The sequence below is a fragment of the Podarcis melisellensis genome (genome assembly GCF_964234715.1).
Source record: "Podarcis melisellensis genome assembly, chromosome: 11".
Lineage (NCBI taxonomy): Eukaryota > Metazoa > Chordata > Lepidosauria > Squamata > Lacertidae > Podarcis > Podarcis melisellensis.
The window spans coordinates 15,212,304-15,240,094 of NC_138543.1; the positions used below are offsets into that span (position 1 = coordinate 15,212,304).

The window sequence follows — 27,791 nt, forward strand, 5'->3', positions numbered from 1 at the left end:
GCAGTGAGGAGCAAGGGATCTCTCGGACCTTGAATAAAATTGGACGGTTTGCAAAGCAGAGGGATGGTCTCCCAAATATGCTCCAGGCGGGGTGAAAGGCACCTCCTTGCCTTGGAGAAATGCACCTCAGGAGCATCCAGTCTACAAGACGCTTGACAAAAGCAGAAAGACTGCTCCCCATCTTGAAAACCTGTTCTAGGCTGGGTACAAGATCAGGTGGTGAAACTCCAAACACATAAACACCCCAAGAAAAATCTAAGCAGTATTTTGTTGTGGTTACTGAAAGCCGATTGATGTTTTAAAGGTGTAAGTGACAAGCATATTGTAAAATGTTGAAGGCAAGTACAATTGGGATTGAGGACAGGAGTGATCATTCTGTGATATTATGGCAGTGGACAAAGCTGTATTGTAACTTTTGAATAAATGTTTAATAAAAATAAAGACAAGTACATCGCTAAAAAGAATTGGTCTAAGCACAAAAGGTACACCAGTCATTAAAGACAGTTTCTTTCACCAACAAATCTGATGGTTCAACATTTCATTTCTAAAGGAAAAGAGTACCCCCCCCCCCCGCCAAAAAAAATACAAGTACCTTCTTAAGGTAACTTTTATTTGTTAATTTGACATGAAAAGGTATGCAGGTTACACTAGAATTTAAAAAACACACCTAACACATTATCATAAGCCTGATTTGTGGTAAAGTTTCTAAGTGAAGCAAAACTAGCAAACAAATTTTATTGAATCCTTCATCCTTCTATTTATGATGCAATTGTTGGATAATGTTCTTTACAAATGTTCCAAGTAAAACTTGTATAACCTGATAGCTAAAATACAAAAGTTTTCAGTACAAAAGGTTTTGTTGAGTGCCCCTTTACTTCCCCTTCAAAAACAAAATCTAATAATGTAAAAGGACAAAGAGTAGATGGCTAATCTAACTAACAAACCCCCCCCACACAGTAGTTTATTATTCTTAAATGAAGATATTAGAAAAGGACCAGCATAAAAATGAGGGCTGTTTTTGAAAAACAGTACATTATTCAGTGTCAATATTTCACATTTCAAAAAGCTATATATATGGGTTTCACTTACAAAAAGCTCCATCTCTGTGACAAATGAAATTAAGGCCAGACACAGCTTTAAAATTCACAAAAGGAAATACAAAAATATTGTGCTTCCAAGCAGGTTCTCCTCTGCAGGAAGGGATTAACATAACTGAGGATAAACAGATGACGAGTTTACATGATTGCACAGCTTTTGTTGGCTGTTCGTGGGTCTCCCTGTTTTAAAGAGAGGAAAGACAGCTTTAATTAAGGTTAAAGTAGGGACATTTTAAGTATCTTTCAATAATTGTAGTTTGATGAACTGTTTTTAACAGTCTGCCTTCTTCACTGAGCTTTTTGTCATGGGAACTGTTTGTGGACAAATTCATGGGCACATGTTTTATCAAGCAGGAAACACTTTGAGCCAGGGGTGGAGAACATGTACTTTCTTCAGATATTGTTCACTCCCATCAGTCCCTGCCAGCATGAGCAATGTTCAGGGATGGAAACCTTTGAAGGGTTTGAGCAGGAGTTCATGTGAAAAGGATAACTACCAGTACATTCTAAATTCATGGCTGATGAGCAAGGAGATCTTGCTGAGAGAGGAACCAAAACCACTGCTTTCCACAATATTGAAAAGCCAAGTTTCAAAATGTAATGCTTGGTATAAAAGTGTAGGCTGCACAATGAGTTAAACAGAATATTGCCTGCCACAGCTCGAGGCCATGATTTTGATGTAGTGCAATACAAGCCATGCATGTTTAAAGCTGTGATGAGCAATACAATTTAGTTTCAGCCCTTTTAGCCAGAGTTGGCCCACATGTTCTCTAGCAAATCAGTGTCTCTGCAGCCATGAGACTCTCAAATTACCAATGAGAGCCTATGTTAGGGATGGGGAACCCATGGTCCTCCTGTTTGGACTACAACTCCCATCATCCCTGACCATTAAGTCATCCTGGCTGGGGCTGATGAAACTTAGCCCAATAACATCTGGAGGGCTAGGTTCCCCACCTTTGGGCTCTGCTTGGGACTCACATAATGCTTACCTCTATAGTAGCCACTAAAATTGCTACATCTTAAGACCTTTATATACACAGAAGGTTACTATGGACATAACTTTACTTCACTGTGGCAATATGATAGAGTTGCAGAATTCTTCCAAATACCGATATTTTGATTTTTTAAGAAACAATTAACTGGATTGTTCTCCTGCCAAGGTCACTACGGAAATAGGTTAATTTTCCATATCACTATTTAAGTTGCAGGGAGCAATTGGCGCTGTGGTCTAAACCACTGAGCCTCTTGGGATTGCCAATCGGAAGGTCGGCGGTTCAAATCCGCATGACAGCGGTGAGCTCCTGTTGCTCTGTCCCAGCTCCTGCCAACCTAGCAGTTCGAAAGCATACCAGTGCGAGTAAGTTATAAGATACCTGCTGGTGGAATAGATCCTCTTCTTCTACAGCTTCAGCTGGTTCTTCATCTACTTCCTCAACTTCTTCAACTTCAAGTAAAGTTGTCTTGAAGACGGTGCTTCTCTGAGCAACTTCCTGTAACAGATGCAGCTGTTCAGTTATTCAATGCTTGCAACATTAAGGTAATGTTAAGCTATCTGGCATTTTTTAGTGACCATTTGCTGGATGTTAGTATGACTGTGGTCAATCTAGGATCTGGCACAGACTGTACTAGTGGCATGTACACTGTATATACACTGTATATCCAAGCAAAAAGTACAGTTCTGTTCCACTTTGGGGACTATTCTCATTATACAAATTAGTTTGTGATGAGCATAGGTTAGCCAGTTTTCCAACATTACCTCTCCCTGAGAGTTTTTCAGCACAACTTTCACATCTTTGCCAGTGCCCCAAGAGTTTTGGTTCTTCCAGATGAGGTCAGAAGGAGGACTGGCTGTTACTCCGGCATTAGCAGCCCATATCTGGTAAAGGGAAAGATACGTCAATCAGGATTAAAGTACGTCTTCCAGAAAAGAATGATGCAAGCTCTATCTATAGCAATAGTTCTGGAAGCAAATAAATGGTGGAAGACCTAGACAAAAACATTCAGCTTAAAGGGATTGATCCATAATAACTGCATTTGTAATGAGTTAAATTTTCTTAGCTGAACTTTATAAAAAGCGATTTATAGAGCACCATACAAGTTGCACCCTATTTGCAATATCTGTAGATAATGCAAATATCTGCAGGGTGGAGTCATGCCCTTCCAAAACAGACCCAGGACCAACAGCTTTCTGGAGAGTTCTGTAATTGCCATGGGTGCAGGTTAGGTGGCTCACACCTGAGCTTTCCAAACGTTTCCAGTTGGTGACACACTTTTCGCACATGCATGCTCTATTTTGCCTCTCATGTTTAGATGTGTCTAAGTGCAAAGTAGCATCACTCGCTAAGCAGGAGTTACTGTTTCCCTCAGAATACTGACACAGGAAAACTGATGTTGGGGATAAGTGACAAACCCACCCATCTCCACCTTTTACATTTTGCCTCTAACCAGGCTCAGCACCAGAAAGCCTGGCAGTAGAAGAAACAGCCCAAGTCTGAGAGAAAAATACCGAGACTGGCACAGGGAAAAGGTTAAAAGCTCATTCTGTTCCAACCATATAAATATTCCACCACCATTTTCCTATTATTCCACCAAAGCGTTTTCAAGAGATGAATTTACTAGGATCACTGTGTGTAAACAATGTTTGCAACTTTTTAGGAAGCCACTGAGAGTCCTTAATAGAAAATGAAATACATACACCTAGATTGGAGCAGTAGCAGCAATTACCAAAGAACCCACGTTAGACCCCAAGCACGTTTCCAACACACTAATCCCAAGTTACATTTTGATATCTCAAAAAGTAGGTTTCACTTACTGTAACAGTCTGGCCTGCCTTCAGCACATATCTTGAGGTATATTTGTAAGTGACGGAAGAGTCTCCTATTTTCCTTATCATCTCCCAACCTCCCATTGGTTGGTCCTAAACAAAAGCAGGTGATGTTTTCATGTGAAGCCATTATGTACTCATTTCTGAACATTAAAACTGCAGTCTTATAAACCAGGTTTTTTTCATCCCCACCCGACTCCTTATGAGCGAAGTTTGACACAGACAGGCTGCCCACCTGTCAACATCACCTTTTTTGCCTGCAGGGGTCTTCAGAAATCCCTGTGATCTTGCACAGCACATTGAAAAGGGCTTTGCCAACTGCCAGTGCCTGCAGGCATCCCTTTCAGTTAGTAAGGTTTTTACCTGCTCCCCCCGCCAGCCCATCATATATGTCAAATGTAGGACAGGTGTGCATGGCTTGGGACAAAATTCTCTGGTGGGCATGATTAAGACCACAGGCCAGAGGTACCCCACTTCAACTATATATGGTTTGGAAAGCTATATATGGTTACCTGGGAGGAAGTCCTGCTGAATTCAATGGGGGGTACTTCTGAATATCAATGTAGGATATCACTACAGTGCACTTGCAAGTTATATGCGTTTAACATGCGCGCATTCAGCTTGACAAAAATATTAATTAAAAATGGGGCGGAAAGAAGGGGGGCATTTGGAGGGGGAGGGCTTTGGCAATCCCACCTGCCATGGCACCCAGTTTGTTTTAACTAGATATGATTTTGGCCTTAGGCACTATCCCTGGAACTTCCAAGTAGCTGGCTTACCATATAAGTCATTATATACACTTGAACATTAAGCCATTCAAAACACAGGGAGGATGGTGAAATAGATATGCCCTCTAACTCTTTCTATCAACTCGATCACTATGCAACCCTTATTGGGGACACATCTTGTAAGACCATTTAAGAGTTTTACACTCTTGAACCACTCTCAACTTTTGCAGGACAAGTCATCAGTCACAGGAGAACCTTTGTTTGTTGTTGCTGCTGCTTTCTCCAGTCATCCAGGGAAATGTTACCTACATTTTAACCACCTCATCTGATTATTCAGGTTTCCATACCTGCTCAGAAGTGTTTTTCAAGCGGATAAACTTCCCGTCTACATCTATTTCCTCAATGCAGATATTTCCAGTAGCGGAAGCTGAATGAGAGATGCTAACGCTACTACTGGCCTCAGATTCCTCAACATCAACCCTCTTCCTCTTTCCCCTGGTTGTGCGCACACTGCGGCTGGATGATGCCCGAGAGACTGTCACACGAGAAGATGGGCTGGGAGTAAGTTTCAATCTGTGGAAGAAGAGAAAAAAGGAAACCCATCAACACACACTTTTCAAGTGTGCTTTCATCTCTCTCCTTCTCAGGCAGCATGGATTAGTAACATGTTTTTATAAACTCTGATAATTACTTTGAGTATATTAATGACCTGCAAGGTTGGATTTCAAGCAAGTATGTGCATTTTGGATTATTTCCCCACCATTTAGAGTGCGTGGGAAGAACCAGGGCTGGGACTAAGGGTTTTCAAGGATAGGGTTGGCCTGGGAATGAGGGATTAAGTTTTCTTTAAAAATTATTATTATACTATTTCAGTTGGGAGTGCCCAGGGTGAAGAGCAACATTTAAATCAACCATTAAAACTTCAAGAGAAAATATTTACCTTGCAAAACACCAAGCATAAGAGGAGTAGTTTGGCTGGGTATACCTATAAACCATAATTTAAATGCCTTCTATTTCATAAGACATTATACCTGGAGAGATACTAGTGTTCATATTCAGCAACTGGGAAAAAGTTTTACAATTGGCTGAGAAGCTGTTTCCCTCATTCATCTCTAGTTGTCAAAACATTTTGCTCTTCACATGTAGCCAATATCCCTTCCCCTTCTTAAACATGGACTGCAAGTACCTGGAGTAATTGGGCAGGTACTTGGAGTACATAATCTTTAGGATAACTTCCATTCGTCTGTAAATTACAACTATTTCTTACCTTTCTTCTTCACCTTCCAAGAGCTTTCTGTATGCACTGATCTCCATGTCAAGTGCCAATTTTACATCAAGGAGTTGTTCATAATCACTCAACTGCTGTTGCATTTGGTCTCTTATCTCTGCCATCTCTCTCTCTTTATCAGACAGTGCCCTGCGAAAGTTATCTCTTTCTTTAGCCAGGATATCCTCCAGTTCTTGCATCCTTTCTAGCCATTCTCTAGACTAAAAAATAAAATAAAAAATGCACAGACACCAACTTTAGGAATTTTAATTTCCAATAGCCAATATTCAAAGACGTAGAATGAATATGAAGAGCAATGCAAGTGTTACATTCCTGTTTTTAATACAAATTGCCTGTTGTGCAAGGTATTGTGTCTATTGCTTCATATTTTAAAGTGGCAAAGCTGATGTCTATGGTTGTGAATCTGTTTTGAAAAAAAAGCACAAAAAGAACACACACACGTACAGACACTTCCTATGTTGGGCAAGAATAAATCTAGCAAGTCACTGAACAATTGCAGAACTGGCTCATTACTGGAACACAGGCAAGCTATAGCACTTCTTATATTTTCTCATTTGCTAGCTTATTACGAAAAGGGCAAGGGCATGGCTTAAGAAAAGGAATGGCATTAAGATGTTATGCACACTGAACAGAAAATGGAAAGTGAACCAAAATAATCTCTATTTTGCAACCCATATAGTTCTGTAAATTAAGCAAGCTTGCATAAATGTCTGGGTTTTACCAGTTATAAGAGGGGGGCTATGAAGGACCATTTTGATTTTACTAGTTATAAGAAGGGGCTATGGAGGACATTGAAGCCCTACTCCAGACACTGCAAATAATGTTTGGGCCCCTCCAATCTTCTGAGGCATCACTACATATCTCTACTGTTTATAAATTTCACCCTCCTATCCTGACATTGCAAGAGAAGTCAACCAGGCTTTGTTGAGTGAGATTGAGCCAAAGGCTTCTTCCTGGGACCAAAGCTATGGGGCGGGGGGGGGGGGGATGAAAGTCTGTCATTTGTTTTAGCTCTGTATTTACTGGATAACAAGACGAGATCCCAGACCATCCTTGACCTCCCCTCACTGACTCCAACCCTTGAGAGGGGCTGCAGCACCAACTGACAGGCAAAACAAACAATTCCACCCCTCCCCAGTGGCAAGTTGGAGAGGAACAATATAGGAGTTTCTGTTTGCTCCTGAAGTGCTATGTTTCAAAGATGCAGCATAAGGTCAGGGAGAAGTCCCCACTCTTTTGGGCATGTCCTAGTGACAAGTTTTTAGTTGGCCAACAAAGTCACCCAAAATTTGGGTATTCCCTACAAACATTCCAGCATATCCTCATAAACATAAAGGCCAAAAATACAGTTTATTATTTAAAAATTAGAAATGAAAGCTGAGAATCTCAGGAAACTGAATTCTATGCTCCAGCAGAATTATAGCACAAACACACAACTACAGCTGTGTGACCAATGAATTCCTCTTTTCAGTAATCAATTTTTCAGTAATCAATACAATGGAGTCAAACTTAATGATAGTAAGAGTTTCATAAATCAAGAGGGGAACAAAGGGTGGAATTGACCCAAAAATGGACAACAAATTGGCCCAGTATATTTCAAACGCAGGACTATTATTATTATTTTTTAAAAAAGAATAAAAAGATTAAAGTACAACACACACAACAGTAGCCCGGAAAACCACTGAACTACTTGTAATGGAATGTATAGAATATCTGAGAAGTACTTACCTGCTACTAAGGTGATAAAGACAGGATTGTGGAATCCCTTACCTCTTTCTGCAAATTAGCCAGTTGGGAAGAGAGGCTGTCAATGCGCATGCGACTTTCCATGAGTTCTTCTCTGACAGTGTTGGCTGCAGAGCTAGACATTTCAGAAGAGAGTCTGGCGTTCTCAAGCTGCAGGAAAACAAGCAGAACACACTCCACATTTGGTCTGCCAACAAATAGAGAAGCAAGTGCTTGTACTTTAAAATATCTGCAACAACATTAAGTAAGGCGCACATTGCGTGTAATACAGGAAACCTGTCATGCAGGCTTTTCTGAAAATCTGACAGCTAAGAACATATGTAATATTTCTCCGGGACAACCCCTCCAACCACAAAAAATATTCAGATTCTTTTATCCTTATTTTCCCCTTAGGCCACGTGCCATTTCCTCAACTCTTTTATCAACTAAATATGGAAGCATTTAATAAGCAAAGGAACTAAGATAGCAAATAATGTTCAAAGGAATGCAAGGATTTAATAGAAAAACCATCAAAGTGACCTTCTGAACTTATAGAATTGCTCCTCAATAACTTTCAACAGTGATCCAAAACTGTTCAGAGTCATATAGCTACAAGTGAACTCAATTTAGTTGAAGGTAATGGTGTTGTTGCTTAATGCTTTTAAAAGAAAACAATCCACATCAGCTATACTGCAGTTGCAAGTTTTCCAATGCAATGAAGTACAGCTTCACAAGACAGCACATAGATTAACAGACAGTATCTTAAGAATGCCTTCTGGGGCTAGCTAGGTTTTAAGGCTACATATGAAGGAAAGAAACACAGTAAGCAGGAAATTCATTTGACTGCCAAATGACTCCGTCTTGGAAAAGCAACTAGTCATACCTCATGTTACATTTGCTTCAGGTTGAGCATTTTCAGGTTGCATTCCGCGGCGACCCAAAAGTACCAGAAAGGGTTACTTCCGGGTTTCACTGCTTGTGCACGTGCAGACGCTCAAAATGCCGTCACGTGCACGCACAGAAGCGGCGAATCATGACCCGCACAGACACAGGTTGCGTTCTGCTTATGTTGCAAACGGGCCTCCGGAACGGATCCCGTTCGCAACCAGAGGTACCACTGTATTCACCATGTTAAGACCTTCAAGATCTCCATAGAAGTAAATCTACAAATGCGAGCAGGAGTCTTTAGGTGCATAGCAAAGGCCCTTCCTGCTCAACTGCAACTAAGTAGGATGCACAAGACAGGGAAATGGGATAGCCTGGAATGTTGGCCAGATATGGAGGCCTAGTGGTAACTTTGGCGGCACTGATTGGATAGCACTTAAATGGTGTGGGCCTGCACTGCCTTTTCTTAAGCAAGTGTTTTCTGAACAGCTCATTCTGTACTAGATCAGTCAAGTACAACATAGGGAAGCCTGCAGCCCCAGGTTAACTATAAGAAAACGCCCTGCTCTTCAAACATTCCAATTGTCTACAGTAACTCATCTTTAACGTTAGCAAAGCTTTTCTGAAATGTTAACATGCACCCCTCTTGATTTGAATATATATTCCACTTTGCTTCTTTGCCCATATTTAAAAAAATCGTGTTGAGTTTTATTCGCTACAGCTACACTAGTTCAAAATAAATTTTGTTTTTAAAAGGAGCATTCACGTTAAAGGAAATTTCTATTTTGAATGTTGGTGCTTAACCCATTACTACCTATCAATCTCTAGAAGAAATGAAATTTAAGCTCACATCCAGAAACAGTTTCTATTTCAATTATCCAGGCAAAGTTTTTGTAACACAACTATCAGGATTTTATTATATGCAAGAGTAAATATTAATACTTTGGCATGGTACGTCTCTTCAAGCTCCTCCTTATACATTTTCACTTGCACATCATGCTGCTCTCTCATTTCTTGAAGCGCCTGAGCAAGTTTGTGCTCATAATCTATCCGACGCCCGGAGTCCACCTCAACAAGACGGGTCTCATGCTTTCTTCTTGTCTCATTGATTTCCTAAGGAGGAATAACATTACTTTTCAATAACACAATTTCACTAAGCAAAGAAAAGCAAGGATGGCATATTAAATAAAGTATGACCCCATTGGCTTTCCAGCTAGATTGCAATTGCTTTGTGTACTGATAAGAAGGAAAGTCTTGCTTAAATAGGTTTCTTGGGGCTCAGCTTTTAAGAGAAATACTCCAAATATATATTTTTGGGTATGCCACTTTTATGAGGATGCCCCCCCCCTCAAAATCTTCTTACTAAATGTGCTCCAATATATTACTGTTATGAGCTTGGGGATTAGAATGGGTATCCTCTTGGGATAGCTTCCAGTCTTTATTTGGAAGACACACATGTGCAAAATTGACACAGATCAGAAATAGACTGATCCATCTATCACTACTTGGAGGCAGACACAGAGACCTGATTTGAAGCCAGGGTGCACACTGGCTTGTCACTGCATAACATTACCTTAGACCCTGAACTATATTACCTCTTCATAAATATTTTTCCGGAACTCCAGGTCTTCAATCAAACTTTGACAGCGATTTTCAAGATCCACTTTCAGTAAAGTTTCATCCACGAGCTGCTTCTTAGCAGCAGCTAAAGCGGCTTCAAGCTTGAAAGAAATAATTACAAATTAGCAAAAACACAATTCCAGCATAAAATAATTCTCACAAGTAAAAATTAAGTGCCATCTGGCAAAGTTTTCACAAAGCTGGCCAACTATAGAATAAAACACATTTGAGGCACTGAAGTTAAGTTCACTCTTCATTAAGTACTGCTCATTTACTGATCCACAATGTCTCACGTACTGTTGTTTGGTTTATCATCATGGGAAGAAGCAACAGCAGGTCTTGGGGCTCACACACTGCACCCCTTTGCCTGGCATAAAGAGCTGGGAGGTTTTTGCTTCAGTTCCAAACTAACATTAGATAAGTATTATATGTGAACCCAGACAAGCCACAGTTAGTCTTAGCCAGTGTGAAAAATGCATATATAAACTAGGCACCAAATAGCTCCCCTTAAATCAAGGTTACACTCACCAAAATGGAATGTCTAGTTGCCATTTTGGGGCAAGACAGCTCTATAGCCTTATTGTTCAAATGGACTGACTGTGATTATCAGTTAAACATATGGCTAGTTCAGATGACAACTCTGGGCAAGGTCAAAAGCATTGAGAACTTAAAGAAGACTGTTGATTCAGCAACAGTCCGCATATATACTGGCCTATTCCAACCTCTTTTTCTTAATGGTGACTGTTCCTGCTCAGGGTGCACAGAAAACGTAATTTGGTTCCAGAAATTCATTGATTGTGCAGATAACATATAACTAATAGAATTCTACAATATGGGGTCTTAGTGTGTGAAAACAGTCCATTCAATGATCCCCAGATGGTGGATATGCCAGGTGCCATCCTGGTGCAAGTGGTCAAAAGCTAGCTGCAAAATGCGCCTGGCACCTGGCTAATGTCAAAAACTGGTCTTAGCAATGATTGGCCAAAACAAGAAAATTTGAACCCATAGTTTAGGGAAACGGATCTGCTTCAAATAACCATAGTTAGGATTAACTAATTTACAGTCTGACCACAATGCTAAACTGTAGTTGATTTAAATCAAAAGTTAAAGGTTTTGATTGCCTCCTGGCTGCACCAAAACAGCTGAGGTGCGAGTGCATGAGATCTAGGCTACTGTACATTACAGTAACCATTATCATTACATCCAATTATGAGAAACTAAGTTGCTTCCTATGGTGTCGCAGTGCACAAATGCAATAGACTTCAAGTTGCACAACAGACTTCACCTTCCTTTCCCACCCCCCATTGTAGCCTCCTGTTCGCACCAAAATCTGCTCTGGTGTGCAGATCCCACCCTGTAATTTCTCAACACACTCACCAGTTTTGTTTTAATTAAAATAGTGAGCATTATTAACTACTCAACGAGCTGTAGCCACATTTGTAAGATGCTGTTGCTGCTTATTCCAAGCTGGCCTGAAGCACATTGTGTAGTAACTTATATATTTACCTGAGCAATCTGATCTTTTAAATCTTCAAGGTCCACCTCCAGGCTTTTCTTATCACCAAGTGCTGTGGCAAGTGCAGCTTCTTTAGCATTCAGAGCAGCTTCAAACTCTCGAAGCTTAAGCATTGCTCCATTTAGATCAGATTCTTTTTTTGCATAGCTAAAAACAAGAATAAAAAAAACAGAAAAACGTAGTTCAATAAGTTGCCTCAAATATTTTCTCCAATGCAAGATGAAACTTAAAAAGAGCTGTATGACTATAGTTGGATTCCACTGGGTTGTGGGGAATGGAAAATCTTCTAAAAGACTGAAACTCTGGTGAGATGTAATTTACTCCATCCTTACAGTTCTTAATATATAAGCCATGTGAAGAGAAAAGCCTTATTCTGTGTAATCATTTCTAGTGAAGAACTAGTACAGTGGTACCTCGGGTTACAGACGCTTCAGGCTACGGACTTCGCTAACCCAGAAATAGTACCTTTGGTTAAGAACTTTGCTTCAGGATGGGAACAGAAATTGCACAGCGACGGTGCGGCAGCAGCGGGAGGTCCCATTAGCTAAAGTGGTGCTTCAGGTTAAGAACAGTTTCAGGTTAAGATCAGACCTCCAGAACAAATTGAGTTCTTAACCCGAGGTACCACTGTAACACTAAATTATTATTTTATCATAGTACATAGCTAGATTTTCATAAGCGATTAAGATTTTGCTGGCTGTATATAAACCAATCAACAGCAGTTAGCTATTTTTGCAACGCAAGCACTTTATGCCAAAACAGTGAAGAATAAGATTGCAGAGATGCTAAGATTAAGTATAGCCTCTATTTTATAGAGAAAAACCAAAGTGCAATATTAACTTGCTGAATGACTGTAGAACCTGAAGTTCAAGTTATTCAGCACACTCAACTGCTTTTAGCACCATCATAAAATTGTTATTGTGCGGCTGGGATACTAGCACTGTAAAAAGTAAAAGCCCAAAGCATATCTACAAAAAACTTTGAATTTTGTACAATCCAAATTATGTACCAAGGAAAACAGTTCTGTGACCTGAATAAAATACATAAGCAGAACAAATGTGTACAATCTACTCTGCTTTTCCTAGTCATGGGGAAAAGGCAAGCAGCTACTCAAGTTACTAAAACTCCACTCACAGCCACTGGAATAAATTTAATGGGTCTACGCTGAGTAAAACTTGGTTGGATATGACCTATAATTTTCTCTCTCCTTGCTGCACATTCTTTGGTCCTACACAATCACAACATCTATAGAGCTCTTAGGTAGAAAACTTAGATGAAGAGTGATTTGATTTGAGGTCCTTCAGGCCCCAGAATGGAAGCTACCCCAACAGTACGCAAGTTGGTGGGCAGGCCTGCAGCAGAGACCAAAAAATCCACAATTCTTCCCAAAGCAAACACTGGGGTGGACCTTCATAAATTTCATAGGAAGCCAGCTTATGAAATCCTCATCTTAATGAGAACATACTAGAGAGTTTCTATATGTAACAAGTACTTTTCCAAGCATTTGCTTATTTGCTTAAGTGTTGTACAACTGTGGCTTTTATGTATTTGTTTATTTATAAACTACTTCACAGCTAAAGCTATCAAAGCTGTGTGATGTTATAATGCAGTTCCTTATTGTGGGGTGCCATACCCCATAACTGGAATATCCATTGTTCTCCATACTGTCACCAAGATGAGTCCGGGCTACAGAGAAGAAACAGAAATTCCATTCTCAGCAAATACAATAGCTCAGGGAACAGATTTGTCTGACCCGGAAGAGATAACAAGAGGTGGAACATACTAAGAAGGCACACATTTATTCATTTTTACCAGGAGCCTGGTTTACCTCTTGGGCAAAACTGAGTTTCTTTTCTTTTACTTACTATTACCCTTCTGGGTTTCCAGAATACTGAGCAAGATGGTCTGGGTTAGTAAAGGGCAGTTTCTGAGTCTCCTAGGTAAAAATGCAAGTAGTCTCAAACCCTTTACCACAACACTATTCGCAAAACATGGGTTTCAGGGCCACTACAGTTTCACCACAGCTAGGGCTTGCAATTCAATGGGCTAGACTGAATGTAAAGGAAGCAGGAAGCTGCTGGCCAAACAAACCAGTAGGGGTGCTAGGTTCACACATGCCACTGAGCCACTGTTCGGTACTAGGAAACCTCCAGTCTGGAGCCTAATTAGGGTTAGGTCTGCCAGGCCTCCCCATTTGGCCCATGACATGATTTGGCTTGAACGATGCCCACCTGTTTATCACCTGGCATCAGGCGCAGCACAGCTAATCCTGTGTGGCAAATTAATCACCAAGCATCAGGAGTGCATTCGAAGGGCACTCTTGAGTCTTCCTTTGCTGCTAGTGGTATACTTCACTGCTTTTTAAATTTGGCACCCAATTAAAAAAAAAAACAGTAAATTACTGTAATGTAGATGGTCATTTGTTCTCTCTTTCCTGGGAACCTAAGTTTGTTCCCTGCCCCTAGCCCATATATGCTTTTAAAAAGTGAAAAGGCAATAAAAAACCCCAGTGAAAAGTATCTTAGTTTTAGGATTTCAAGCACAGCCTTAAAAAACGTATAGTGTCTAATTACTACAGGCTGTAATATTCAGCACCAATGACCTTAAAAGAATAATATTGACTAACTTTTTCTCTCTGCATTATTATTGTCCTTAGTTATCAATGGCTTTTTACACCATCAGCTCAAGATGATGTACAATAAAACCAGCAAAAACACAGTTAAACACACAAAAACAGCAGATTTATTTAAATCAAAACAATACAAAATAGACACTCATGGCAGAGACCCAGTCACCCAGCAGGTAAATTCTGTTTCTAGAAAGCTCAGATAGTGTATACCTATCTTATCTTGAAAAGAATGCCACTCTACATGCATGCCCTATTTGGGGGTGGGGGAAGGTATGCCAAGGAGTATCTGAGATATATTAAATTCATGAAAGTTCAAAAACTCTTGATTTAAGAGTACTGTGTTACACCAAACACGTGGGGCCAGCACATGACAAATTGGACAGTTTTCAGTAAATACTTGAAGTGACCCAGCTGCCTTACTTTGCCGTAACCATATGGCACATTTGGCAAATCACCGAAAAGCTTACAATCATAGTAGTTGTATGCTGAATCAGAGTAAATGACAGACAAGAGCTTCATCTACCTATAGTCTGATTTCACAAGGATTCAAACACTGAAAATAATCATTGTGCCAACAGTACAACGGCCATGTGCAAAAGGGATGATTTGGATAATAGTCTGAATTGCAACTGAGGGAGAAACATTCATTTAAATCAGATTATACTAACTCTCCTATTGAGGTCCATAATTTAACACAGCAATATGGACTTGGGACAGCTGTTTCAACTATGTTTACCCTCTGAACAGTTGCCCTGTGCTCCAGCTGAACTATACTTAACATTTGCTGAATCAATCAAGTCATTGTCTTAATAACAGGCCCATAGGGACGTAGATTTTCAATGCAATTTCATAAATATGCCTTTTTTAAAAATGGAAGCAGGAAAGTAAGAATGAAAAAAACGTTATTTCCTTAAAAGAAATCTTCTGTTCCTGGAACTGGATGATAGTAACAGAAAAAAAAATTGTACAAGATTCTGTTCCTCTTAGCTGCTGGCAATCTTACTATGTAAGCTAAATGATTGACAGCTAATAGATACTGTACAACCTTTCACGTCTGCAGCTGTGTGCTTAAGAGTTTCTCTTGTGGCAATCCTCAACTTAGTAGTTCCAAAATATAGTCTATACACTTATTCACCACAGAACGTTCAAACACTACGGTATTGATTAATGTGAAATTGGCACTACATGCAGTATATTCTTCTTAAATTGTGTTCTAGTTTATTTAACTGTTTTAAAACTTACTTTTCATAACATTTAAATAATATGAGGAAAATTTAGACACAAAGTCTGAAGATTACAGAAGCCCCTGTTACTGATATGAAGTCTAGTTTTCCACAATAATATTTAGATGGCAAAAGTACCATGCTTTACAATTTACTCTTAGGCAAGATTTCACAATCTTGCAAGCAATTTGAAACTGATGTATTTGGTTTCAGGTAATGCCACCCAATACAGATTTTACAAGCATTAAGTATTATACCACAGAACTTCACATATCCATTTCACTTTTCCAACCCTGTCAAACTTATTTTGACCATATTCAAAATCATGCAGTAGCAGCACAAGGAATGAAGCAAAGTTGAGGTACAATTAACAAGCCGCTAGGTTTCTGTTTCCTACAGTAGAATGCACAAGGGTAATAGGCAATGCACTTACCAAGGACACAAATCCATCCTATTTACTGCTATATGTATGCAGGCAACTCCCATTTACATGTGATCTATTTGTATGTGACTGCACATATGCGTGGTGCCGGGTATCTGGAAATAGGGAGCACACTCCTGGCTTGCAAGGAAACTAACCCCAGAGGATCTCATCGTGAACTGGAGGGGCAGCGGGGCTTTGTTGAACTGTTCAGCCTCACTGCCTAACAACTGACGTGCAGGCTGGGTTCGAAATTAGAAGGGTGCCAGGCACATTTCACGCCTAAAGGTTCTCCATTTGCAAGCACCTCAAAAAAGTCTGGGTGCCATTTTTTGCACCTGGCTTACACTAAAGGATTACCGAACTATATGTGCTTTGAAGCCTTGAAGTATACAATAAGGATAGACAATATGTTAAGGAGTTTAACAATAAAGAGTACAGTGGTGCCCCGCAAGACGAACGCCTCGCAAGACGAAAAACCCGCTAGACGAAAGGGTTTTCCGTTTTGGAGGCGCTTCGTAAAACAAATTCCCCTATGGGGTTGCTTCGCAAGACGAAAAAAATCTTGTATCCCCCCGCAGGTTTTTTTCGCTTTTTTCTTCCTTTTTTAAAGCCGCTAAGCCGCTTATCAGCTGTTCCGCTGATAAGCCGCTTAACAGCTGATCGCTGGAAGCCGCTTGACAGCTGTAGCGCTAATCCGCTAAGCTGTCAATGGGCTTGCTTCGCAAGACAAAAAAACCGCTATACGAAGAGCCTCACGGAACGGATTAATTTCGTCTTGCGAGGCACCACTGTAGTGTGTTTTGAAAACTGAAGCATGATACCAATATTTTTAGTATAAACACCAAATTAAACAAGTATTAACAATTTCTGCTAAAAATGTGATATTAACAATGTGTCACTTATGTGAATTGCGTATTAGTTCATGCTTATCAAAATAATAAATAGAAAGTGTGGCCGACCCCCCTCCCCCAAAATGGCCCATAGACATTCTGTTTTGGCATCCACAATCCAGGTCCCAGGAACCATTTGGCTCTTAGCTTTTCTATCCCAGTTTCTAACACTGTGTGCTGGGTAGCGCAGCAGCAGCCGCATCCCAGTGCATCAGCTGAGCAAGCCCTGCTGCCCCTCCAGCTCACGCTGAGATGATCTTTGGGTTCTGGGGACACGTCTAATGCTAGGAAGTGAGGCTGAGCAGCTCAATAAAGCCCCACTGCCCCTCCAGCTTGCGAGGAGATCCTTCCCAGAGCCCAAAGAGGTCCTCTTTGGGATCTCAGGTGGGTTTTCTCACGAGCCACTATGGTTCTCCAGGGTGCTCACCTGTATACAGTAATATCTCTTACAAGGGTCTTTCTCACTGGGTTGTTACTCATTTTAACAGCAGAAGTTAAGTAGTTCACCCAGAACTGAGTGCTTATACAGGATTATTCTTAACATTACTGGAGAAAGCAGCTCTCTATAATATTGGTTTTTCCCTTCTTAGCTTCCAGAAAGCCAACCTGCTACTTAAAGTTGAATACAACCTTAAGAGATGTGTCAAAACACACCACCCACAATTAGGAATCACAGATTTCTGCATTTTATCTGGCTATTAATATAAGCTAATATAAGAAGTAACAAAGGAACCAGTGATTATATTAAACTTAAGTATTATACTTACGTGTAAGTGCACATTTCACAGCTCAAACAGGAGTTACCACAGATGTACTTTAATCCAAGCCCTACTTCTAAATCACATAAAATTTGCTCCTAACTCAAAACCTTTGCAAAAAAAATAAATAAAGTTTCAACTCGTTTTTGAGGTAGGAATACAATAACTCAACCACCATCCGATTAATTAGAACATGACATCTAAATACCCCACATGGGCTTGGAACTAGATAAACTGCTTTGCTTTTGCCAATCATGTGCAAATCAGGCCTTAAGATGAGAAGCAGGGCCTGAGGATTTAAAACAAATAGATGAGAATCAAATTACTGGCACTTTAAGATATCCCTCCCACCCCCGGTTTCCAACCTTTTTTTCATTAATATGGAAAAGCCTGTTTATTAAAGGTTTAAGGGGGTAGTCTGCACAGAAATTCCTGTCCCTTCAAAAGATGTACATTTACTTTGATCTCAAAGTATCCCATTCACCATAATTACTCTAGCAATTTGCAAATCCAGCTTTTCAGTGGTAAGCTGGAGTTCCCAGAGAAATAGAATCCATATCAAGAGTTACATGATTCAGTCACTAGGCAGAAAACCACATCATATTTCTACTATAAGATGCTTCAGAGCTAATTATGGCAAGCGAACACATGCACAGCACTAGTTTATTTTCCCGGTTTTAAAAAAAGAATAAATGTAATTTAGAAAGCGTACAACTTGAACAGAAGCAACAAGAAAAGGGGCAACAGTTAAGCACAATATTTCTCAACTTCATTCTGCTACAGATTTAACAAAGCTACTCTTTTTGGAATTGACTGACAAATGATGAAGTGCCTGGAGACACACAGTCAGGTCATGTATCCACAGCACTGACCAGAGGAGAAATGGCCGCTGGAGGAGCACAGAGAAAAGAGATGTCATGACGCATCTGTAGCAGTGAAACCAGATGCCTTCATCTGCCCCAGCTGCAATAAAACATGTCTCTCCTGTATTGATCTCTATAGCCCTAGCAGACGCTGTAACTCTCCAATGGTTTGACTATACACCCAAAGGTGCACTCTTCCACTGTATCTAAAGACAGAAGGAATGAATGAGTTCATCCTCCTGCAATCATTTCTGGACCCATGCACTGCTTTTTCAAGTAATGATTTTTAGGGCAAAATCCAGCAGAGGCATCTGCTAACTTAAGAAAAGAGGAGGCATTTTTGCTGATTCCCTCTTCATCCCTCCTCTACATGCCACTTACCACAGGAGGGTCCCCCAAAACCATCTAGAACATTACTGGAGAGAATGCAGTGGACTGAGAAGTAATAAAAAAATCTCTTTAATTAGCAGACACTTCTGCTGGATTAAAAGCCATTTCACATGCATAATTCCCACACTTAATTTCACCCTTACAATTTAGCCCAGCCATACAAAACCCTAGAAGTTACTGCTACATGGAAACCTAAATATAAAAAGAGCAAGGTAACAGAAACCCAGTAAAGATGGCCTCAAGATTTAAGAACCACCACCAAGCCACAAGCAATGGTCTTCACAAAAGCAGAACACCGTAACTCCAACCTAATATTGTGGATTCTCCTATTCTACTGCCAACATATGAAAACATAATTTTATCTCAACCACTCTAGTCAATTTGAAAGTGCCCAGCAAAAAATTAACGAGTGTGTGTTTGTGTGTACAGATAGATGGTTCTACAAATTTATCCTTCATGACTCCATTACCACCACATATGGATTGATGGATGTGCAACGTATCTCCTAACACAAAAAGATACATACCTGGCTCTACAGGAATGATAGCATCACCTTCTTTTCCTCACTGCAAGACAAAGTCCCTAAGCTGCAGCAGCTGGACACATTATTCTTCTTCTCAAATATTTATATATACTAATACACCTCACAAAACCAGAAGGCTGTTATCTGAGACTATTACTAATGTTTAGAAGTAGCTTTTCCCAAGCTTTAAAACTTGCCCACCACAAATTATACCACAGCAAATGTTGCTGAGAAGGCACAATTAGTAAAACAGAGCTTTGAATATGGTGGCAACAAAGCTTTGAACTCTAATTTATAGCATTAAAAAACCAGTTAGCAGTTCAAACGTGCAAGTTGAATCAAGAAAAGCATGCAAGCAGACGCAAAGAAGGACGCCATAAGCATAACAGCAAAATAAACATAACTTTCTTCTTGAAGCAGCTTTTAGATCATGGATCAAAGGCAGTCAGCAGGTAAGATGCAACCACTGCAGCAATTTTATCCAATTTAAATATGTGGACAGGGATGATCCAATAGACATTGCATACATGGTACTTTCAAAAAGCTTTTACTATCGGGTCCCTTACCAAAGTGATCTTAACACATGGGATAGGAGGACAGACCCTCTTATGGATCAGTAACTGGTTAAAGAACAAGAAGCAGAGTGTAGGCTTAAATGGACAGAATGTAAGAAGTGGGTCCCTCAAGGATCTGTATTGGAACCAATACAGTCATACCTCGGGTTACAGCCCCTTCAGGTTGCGTTTTTTTGGGTTATGGACCGCTGAAACCCAGAAGTACCAGAACGGGTTACTTCCGGGTTTTGGTGGTTGCGCATGCGCAGAAGCACTGAATCGCAACCCACATGTGCGCAGACACGGGTTGCAAATGTGCATCCCGCACAGATCACGTTTGCAGCCCGAGCGTGCACTGTAATATATATATATATATATATATATATATATATATATATATATATATATATATATATATATATGCAGGTTTTGGTGTCCTCGGGTGTCTTCCCGTGTAAAAGTTGGGGTGTCTAGGCGACGTTTCGACGAGGTCTCACTCGTCATCTTCAGGCTGGTGCTTTCGGCTTCTTGTTACTGGAACAGAGCAGGATCTCAGTGTTTGAGTTCCTATAAATACTGTTGAGGGGGTGTGGTGTATAGCCTCCAATGTTCTGGGCAGAGTTCTCTGGCAAGCGGGATGTGTCGTCACGCTTGTTCATGTTGTGAGGGTGTTTCTCTATCTCGATGGCTTCCATGATTATTCTCTTGTGGTGATGTTCCACATCCCGCTTGCCAGACATCTGGAAATTAGCCCTCCCCACAAAAACTGACACCAGATCCAGAGGCACACAGAACGCCATCACCAATCAACCACACCAGACCCAAACCCAGACCCTCTCCACAGATAAATTACAGACACCATCCAGTAGCCAAACCATGGTGGCACCTCCGGATGCTGCACCCCCCTGCAATCCCTACACAGATCTGGCTGACACAGGCCACAAAACCACAGCTCGCCCCTATACACGAAGCCAAGCCAGAGCACAACTAAGTGCAGTACAGCCATCTTCTCAGAAAAACTCTTCACAAAGTTCAAGAGGTCAAGACACAAAGACTTTAGCAACTAATCCACACCTAATGACCCACCTAAGTGGTACTCAGGATATCACTCAAGAAATCACTCAAGATATCCCTCAAGTAATTAAGGAACAAAAGAAGAAAAGGCACACTAGCCTGGGAACTTCCTCTCTGCCCAGAACATTGGAGGCTATACACCACACCCCCTCAACAGTATTTATAGGAACTCAAACACTGAGATCCTGCTCTGTTCCAGTAACAAGAAGCCGAAAGCACCAGCCTGAAGATGACGAGTGAGACCTCGTCGAAACGTCGCCTAGACACCCCAACTTTTACACGGGAAGACACCCGAGGACACCAAAACCTGCATATATATATATATAAATAAAATTATGCAGTTGGGGTGAGCAGTGAATTGACCAGGTTTTCAGATGACACCAAATTATTCAGAGCATTAAAAACAGAAAGAGACCGCAAGGAGTTCCAATCATCATCTGAGGCGCTTCTTTGCTCCCTCCACAAGACACCTGGAGAGTGGCAACATGATAAAGGGCCTTTTCTACATTGGCTCCCTGTTTGCGGGATGATCTCCACAGGGAGGCTCCCCTGGCACCAGAGTTTGAAATTAGAAGGGTGCCAGGAGCATTTTGCACCTAAAGATTCTCCATTTGCGAACACCTCAAAAAGTCTGGATGCCATTCCCCTCCCCCTGGCTGACACTCAAGGATTACTGAAATGTATGGAGCCTTGAAGTGTACGTTAAGGATAGACAATATGTTAAGGAGTTTCACAATAAAGAGTAGTGTGTTTTGAAAACTGAAGCATGGTACCAATTTTTTTTATTGTAAACACCAAATTAAACATGTATTAACAATTTCTGCTAAAAATGTGGTATTAACAATGTGTCACTTATGTGAATTGCTATTAGTTCATGCTTATCAAAATAATAAATAAAAATTGTTGCCAACCCCCCCCCTTAGACATTCTGTTTTGGTGCCCACAAGCCAGATCCCAGAAGCCATTTGGCTCCTAGCTTTTCTATCCCAGTTTCTAACATTGCCTGGTGCCTTAATTACCTTAATTAGGCACCAGGCAAAAACATTCTACTTCTCCTAGGCCACTGGAGAGGCACATTTGCAGCACATTCTTTTCCTCAAAGAATTCTGGAACTGTAGTTTCCTGCCCCCTCAGAGTTGTAATTCCAGGAGTACTGCCATAAGAATACAGAAGTTGGCCAACTTTGATGATGAAGTGAGCAAAAGATGATTACTTTGCATAGTTTTGCAACAAAAATTGCAACACCTGAACCATTTTTTCAAGGTATCCAAAATTGTCCTAAATACAAAATTGTCCTAAATGAATTTTTAAAAGCTTTTAGAACATATAATTAAATACATCTTACCCAATTTCACTTACACGATTGCAGCTGTACACTGCCAACAAACAAACGCAGAGCTGGGGAGGGGGATCAGAGAAGAGAACAGGAAAAATGGCAGGCAACAAGACTTCTAGTGCCTTTCTGCTACCCCTCCACTATGCCCATTCTGTTTCAGAATAAGACTGGGGGACAGAGGTCTACAGGGAGAAAAGTCTTCTCACCCCAAGTGTATGGCCACACACCAGATTTGAAAATGGTTAAAAAAACAAGAAATAGCACAAGTGAAAGCTTCCTAAGAAACAAATTTTGAATGCCATTAACAAAAAATAAAAAGGCAAAGCAACAGCAAACTGACAGCACACAACTGTTAAAGGAAAGCTTTGATGGCACCCCTGAAAGCATTCCTCTGCAGAGCTCTGGAGGTGTATGAATCAAGCTTTGGAATGAGCAGTGCAAGCAAGCACCTGCTCATTCCAAAGAAGTGAAGCCAGCCAGCAAAAGGAACAAACCCAATACCAGAAAGCATACAAAATAAAAAGGTTCCACGGAGTTATGAACCAAATTATTCACTGAGCACTGGAGAAAAGGAGCAATCTGCCTTCTTCCAAAGTTACACACATTTCTTTAGGCAGTAAAAAGGTAAAGGTAAAGGTACCCCTGCCCGTACGGGCCAGTCTTGACAGACTCTGGGGTTGTGCGCCCATCTCACTTAAGAGGCCAGGGGCCAGCGCTGTCCAGAGACACTTCCGGGTCACGTGGCCAGCGTGACATCGCTGCTCTGGCGAGCCAGAGCCGCACACGGAAACGCCGTTTACCTTCCCGCTGGTAAGCGGTCCCTATTTATCTACTTGCACCCGGAGGTGCTTTCGAACTGCTAGGTTGGCAGGCGCTGGGACCGAGCAGCGGGAGCGCACCCCGCCGCAGGGATTCGAACCGCCGACCTTTCGATCAGCAAGTCCTAGGCGCTGAGGCAGCTCTGCAAAGCTCAAAAACGTAACATGAACATAAGTAGGAGTGATTTCAATTCTCACATGCATTGTTAATGCTTGAACAGGAATGCTCTTACCAAAATAGGGAAAAATTCGTATTAAACGCTTCTCTTTCAAGAACTGCATTTAAAGTAAGTACCTATGTTGTTGCAATATATCTTGTGGGTTTTTTTCTAAAATCAACAAAAGCAAACACAGAAAAACTTCCCCTTCTATTTTAAGCTCTAAAGGGGACTACCACTTTAGATAAGCTATTTTAAAAGTTAGCCAAATTGTGCAAGTTGACAACTTTGTAGATAAGTATCACATGTTAATGACCCATGTATCTAGATCAAATCTGAACATATGAAATGATGATGAAAACATGGCCCACCCCAGTGTCATACACCTCATACTGTCAGTTAGGCCGGAAACTGCTCTTAAGAAACTGCCTCCCAGGCCTCTTTTTCATTCATTCAAATATTACCACACTAGCTATAGCACATGGCAGCAGCTAGAGGAGTCAGACTAATATCCTCACTACTCGAGAAATGAATGGGAGGAAAGGGGAGGAGACAATAACACGCTCTCAAACCATGCCTGATTCTCATCTTTCAACGGAGTAAAAAGGTGGATTTTGAATCTGTTGTTAGCTCAGGTTTTGCCTTGTTTTAAAGTGAAGTTTACAAAAAATGCTCTTACTTTACTGCTCACCTTTACAAATAGAGCATAGAGAACATGCATGGACAGAAATACAAATAAATTAACAGAAGGAACCAGAAAGGAGGAACCGAACATCATGAGCACCTCTATAAAACAGGATGAAAAGTGTTGCTGAGGGAAACACATGAATAAAGAGTTCTCTCACACCAACATTTCTCCGTAGATAGCCTGATTCTAACTTCTGACATGGTATCTCCCCAAACATGAAAGTGAGGGGAAGTTATCAAACCCTCTTATGAAACGAATTTCATGGAGAGGAGTTCCACACTGACCTATATTAACTGCTTTGGGGGCACGCAAATCTAAGGTGGCCACCCCAAGCGGGGGTACAGAAGGCATGGGTGGGAGGAAGTATGGTGTGGAGATTCCAAGGGACAGGGTGGGGTCGGAGGCAGTTATTTAGAAGGCAGGAAATGGAAGAGGGTCTATGACGTCAACATGCAAGCAGCAGAGACCCAGACCCAGCAGGCAGTCAGCCTCAGTCATGTGGTGCAATGAGAGAAGGGAGCCTCTTGGGGACCAAGAGAGGCCACATGCTCCTGGCCTGATGACCCCATCAAGGGTGCCAGCCAGTGTTAGAAAGTTCGATATGAAAGCTAGTAGCTAAACGGCACCTTAAAACGAGGTTACAGGCGCAACAACGGAATGTCTGGGCACTTGCTTTCTATAACAAGAATACAGTGCTGAAAATGAATGAACGGCAGCTAAAATATTATGTTCATTTTTCATTCATTTTAGAGGGGTTTAGCCCACCCCTCTAATATCCTTAAGAGGGTCTCTTCTCCGGTGGCAGTGGGGAGGCAAGAAAAGCTCCTCTTTTCCTTCCATTCTGCAATTTTAATCGAAAATCTAAGGCGCAGTGCTGTGCCCAGAGCTCAGAAACAGCACGCAAAACGTGCCCAGAACAATGGGTGTTTCGAACACCGAGTGCCAACTGGAATGAAATATTGGGGGGGAGGGAGCCCCGCCTCACACAATCACATGATGTTGTGCACGCGCAACATTTGAATGCCCATCAGCTTTGGGGAGGGGGGGCAGACCCTCTCACATATTTTATTGATGGGGGGGGAGGGGGCTAGCCCTAGGAATTAGCTCCTATGAACTCTTATTGGAGCCAAGAAAGGAAGAGGGATCGAGGGGGCCTCCGTCTCCTCCTCGGCCACTTACTTGCCCAGGAGCTGGTCGTGCTCGTTGCGGATCTTGCCCAGCTCGATCTGCAGTTTGGCCCTTTCCCGGGCCGTGTCGTCCAAGGCTCTCCGGGCATCGGCGAGCTCGGCTTCGTAGAGGGACTTGAGGCCGGTGAGCTCCCGGCCGCGCACCTCCTCTCGCTCGGTGACCTGGAGGTGGAGCGCGCTGTTCTCGATCTCCAAGCTGCGCACCTTGTCGATGTAGACGGCCAGGCGGTCGTTGAGCTCGCGCAGCTCTTCCTTCTCTTGCAGGCGGCTGATGCGCGTGGGGCTCAGGGGGGTGCTCGCCGCGCTGCCCCGCGAGCGCTGCCCCGACGGCGTCGAGGCCATGGCCGCCACCGCCGCCGCCATGGCGCGCAAAAAACGCGCGGGGAAAGGGGGGGGAGAGGGGGAGGCAGGAGGAAAAAAGAGCTCGAAAGCGGAGAACTTGGCAATGCAAAGGTTAAAAAAAAAGCACCACAGGAATCCTAAAAGCAAATTGCAAAACGAGCAGCGAGGCAGCGAGAGGGAAAAGTGAAGCGCGAAAGGGAACGAACCGAGGATGCAAATGAATGAACAAAAAAATAATAACCCGCGAGGGTGAGGAATGGAGCGAGCGGGAAAAAAAGGGGGAAAGAGGAGGAGCGAAAAGAAACGAAGGCGGCTCTGCAGGTGCTTCGCTGAGGCGAAATGGATGGTCCACGCAAATCAAGAAAGGGAGCGAGGAGAAGCGGCTCCTGCTCAGCTGGGACTCGGCGCTGCTGCAAGGAGCGGAGCCGCCCGCCCGGCCAGCCTCGCGTATCCCGCCTCCGGCCGCTCCTCCCCGGGCAGAACACACAAAACAGGCGGGCTCTGCTCCGAACCAATATGGCCGTCGCGCGCTCGAGCGCCGGCCCTCCCTCTCTTCCCTTCCTCCTCCTCCTCCGCTCGCCTATGCCCCCACCGCACGTGACCCGCGCTCAACCAATAGGGCGCCGAGCGGGGCTCCTCGCCGAGGTCTAGACGCTAAATTCAAAACCCTCAACTGCCGGCGAGGCAGCGGCGCGCGCGCGCTCTCTCTCTCGCACACACACGCCCACCCACGGCTGAAACCCCCAAGTGCGCGTGCGCGGTTAGGCCGCCGACGTTCCTTTCTTCTCTCCCTCGCTCTCCGCCATCTCTTGTGGAGGAGGAGGAGGCGGAGGAAAGGAGCGGGCGGGCGGGCTGCTTGTTTATGGGGCCCTGGAGCGCTTGGAAGGAGCCGCTGTGTTGTTTTTCTTTCCCCTCGCACACGCACTTGTCCTTCCCGGCTATATGTGAGGGCTGGCGGCATGAAACTTCCCCTGGCCGCTGTTAAGCATCCTCTCCCGTTCGGTCTGTTTGAACGCGCGGACCGTTGGCTTTCGGCGGGAAAACCCTGAGGGGAACCGAAGGGGCCGCGATGGGCGGCTCAGGGTGGCGTCCAAGATGCGGGGATGGGAAGGCCAAGGTTGTGAAACAGGCGGGCTCAGCCCTGACGTTGAGGAGACAGGTGAGCGCTTCAGGCGCCCCGTCGAAAGGGTCTCGTCCCGTTTTGATGGATACAATAATGGAATACTGAATGGTTTGGTTTTTGTAAAATATGCTGGGATTTATGATATGCAAAATGAATTATGGAAAGAGAAGAAGGGAAGTCAATGATTTTAAGGATGTTTAAATGAGTATTTTAAATGGCAAAACTGGAAATTTGTGTTTGTGTGTACGTACGTGTGTGTGTACACACACACACACATATATATATATATATATATATATATGCACACACACACACAAAAGGTCTTGTCCTTTTCTGCCAAGGATGTTCTATGTTCTTCCGCAGGCACCCGAGAAGTGGAATGAAGAAATATTCCCGGCAACAAGGGCATTGGCAGGGTTATTGTAATAACTAGCAGTTTCATAAGAGTAAATCGTTAAAGTCAATGAATAAAAGAAGTTAATTTAGAATGGGCAGGAAATGATAAAATAAATTAAGGAACGGCACAAAGAGGAGGAAGGAAGTCAGGTTTCGAAATGTTAAAATGACAGTAAAACTATTGAAATAACTGAAAATCATACATATAAAAAATAATGATAAAGTAACTTGGCCCCACACGTCTCCATTGACAGGGATGCCTTTTGCTGCTCTCTGTCTTGTTAGTTCTTACGTTTGTACACTTCCCTTCAGCTGAACCTCACAGGGCAGTTCACAACATAAAGAAAACAAAACCATATTTGACTGTCGCAGTGCTAACTGGCCTTTAAATCTGCGCTCCAAGGTTTGAGGAGGAAAAGGGGAGTCTTCTTTAAAAAGGCCTGCCTTTTCTCCGCAAATAAATTCAGATTACATGTATTCAGATTTAGGAAATTCTTTGAAGGGAGTGCCTCCCCGCCTGTCCTACCTTGCCAGGAAAGTGGGAGCAAGTGGCTGTTTCGTTACAGCCTGCCAGGTCCTCTACCCCCCGTAAATATGTACTCCATTTCTGCAAAGCTACAGCTTTTCCCTTGCCTCAACGAAGAGAGACCTCCTTTCTGCAACGGGTGGAGGTTTCTTGGCATTTCGCTTGGAGGCAATGGACACAGGACAAACTAAGATTTATAAGACAAT

General features: G+C 42.3%; 1 protein-coding gene across 2 annotated transcripts; it reads right to left on the reverse strand.

Moving 5' to 3' along the window:
- Nucleotides 1–593: 593 nt before the first annotated feature.
- On the reverse strand, nucleotides 594–27,791 carry LMNB1 (lamin B1). Of its 2 annotated transcripts, none has more exons than XM_081930620.1 (11): nucleotides 27,586–27,791; nucleotides 11,674–11,830; nucleotides 10,143–10,268; nucleotides 9,490–9,660; nucleotides 7,708–7,833; nucleotides 5,917–6,137; nucleotides 4,997–5,222; nucleotides 3,910–4,014; nucleotides 2,854–2,973; nucleotides 2,471–2,587; nucleotides 594–1,277 (listed from the first exon to the last, which is right to left on the reverse strand). In XM_081930620.1, exons 2-11 carry the CDS (start codon nucleotides 11,794–11,796, stop codon nucleotides 1,236–1,238), a joined length of 1,377 nt encoding a protein of 458 aa, XP_081786746.1. In that variant the 5' UTR covers nucleotides 11,797–11,830; nucleotides 27,586–27,791; the 3' UTR covers nucleotides 594–1,235. The 2 variants fall into 2 exon arrangements, with proteins under 2 accessions (XP_081786746.1, XP_081786745.1); XM_081930619.1 differs by lacking the exon at nucleotides 27,586–27,791 and adding an exon at nucleotides 25,191–25,576.

Coding starts and splice junctions, on each gene's coding strand:
- LMNB1 (XM_081930619.1), bottom strand. CDS start 25,561: ATGGCGGCGGCGGTGGCGGCCATGGCCTCGACGCCGTCGGGGCAGCGC. Junction 11,831..25,190: donor CACGACCAGCTCCTGGGCAA/GTAAGTGGCCGA, acceptor TCTTGTTTTTAG/CTATGCAAAAAAAGAATCTG. Junction 7,834..9,489: donor AAGAGACGTACCATGCCAAA/GTATTAATATTT, acceptor GTTTTCCTGCAG/CTTGAGAACGCCAGACTCTC.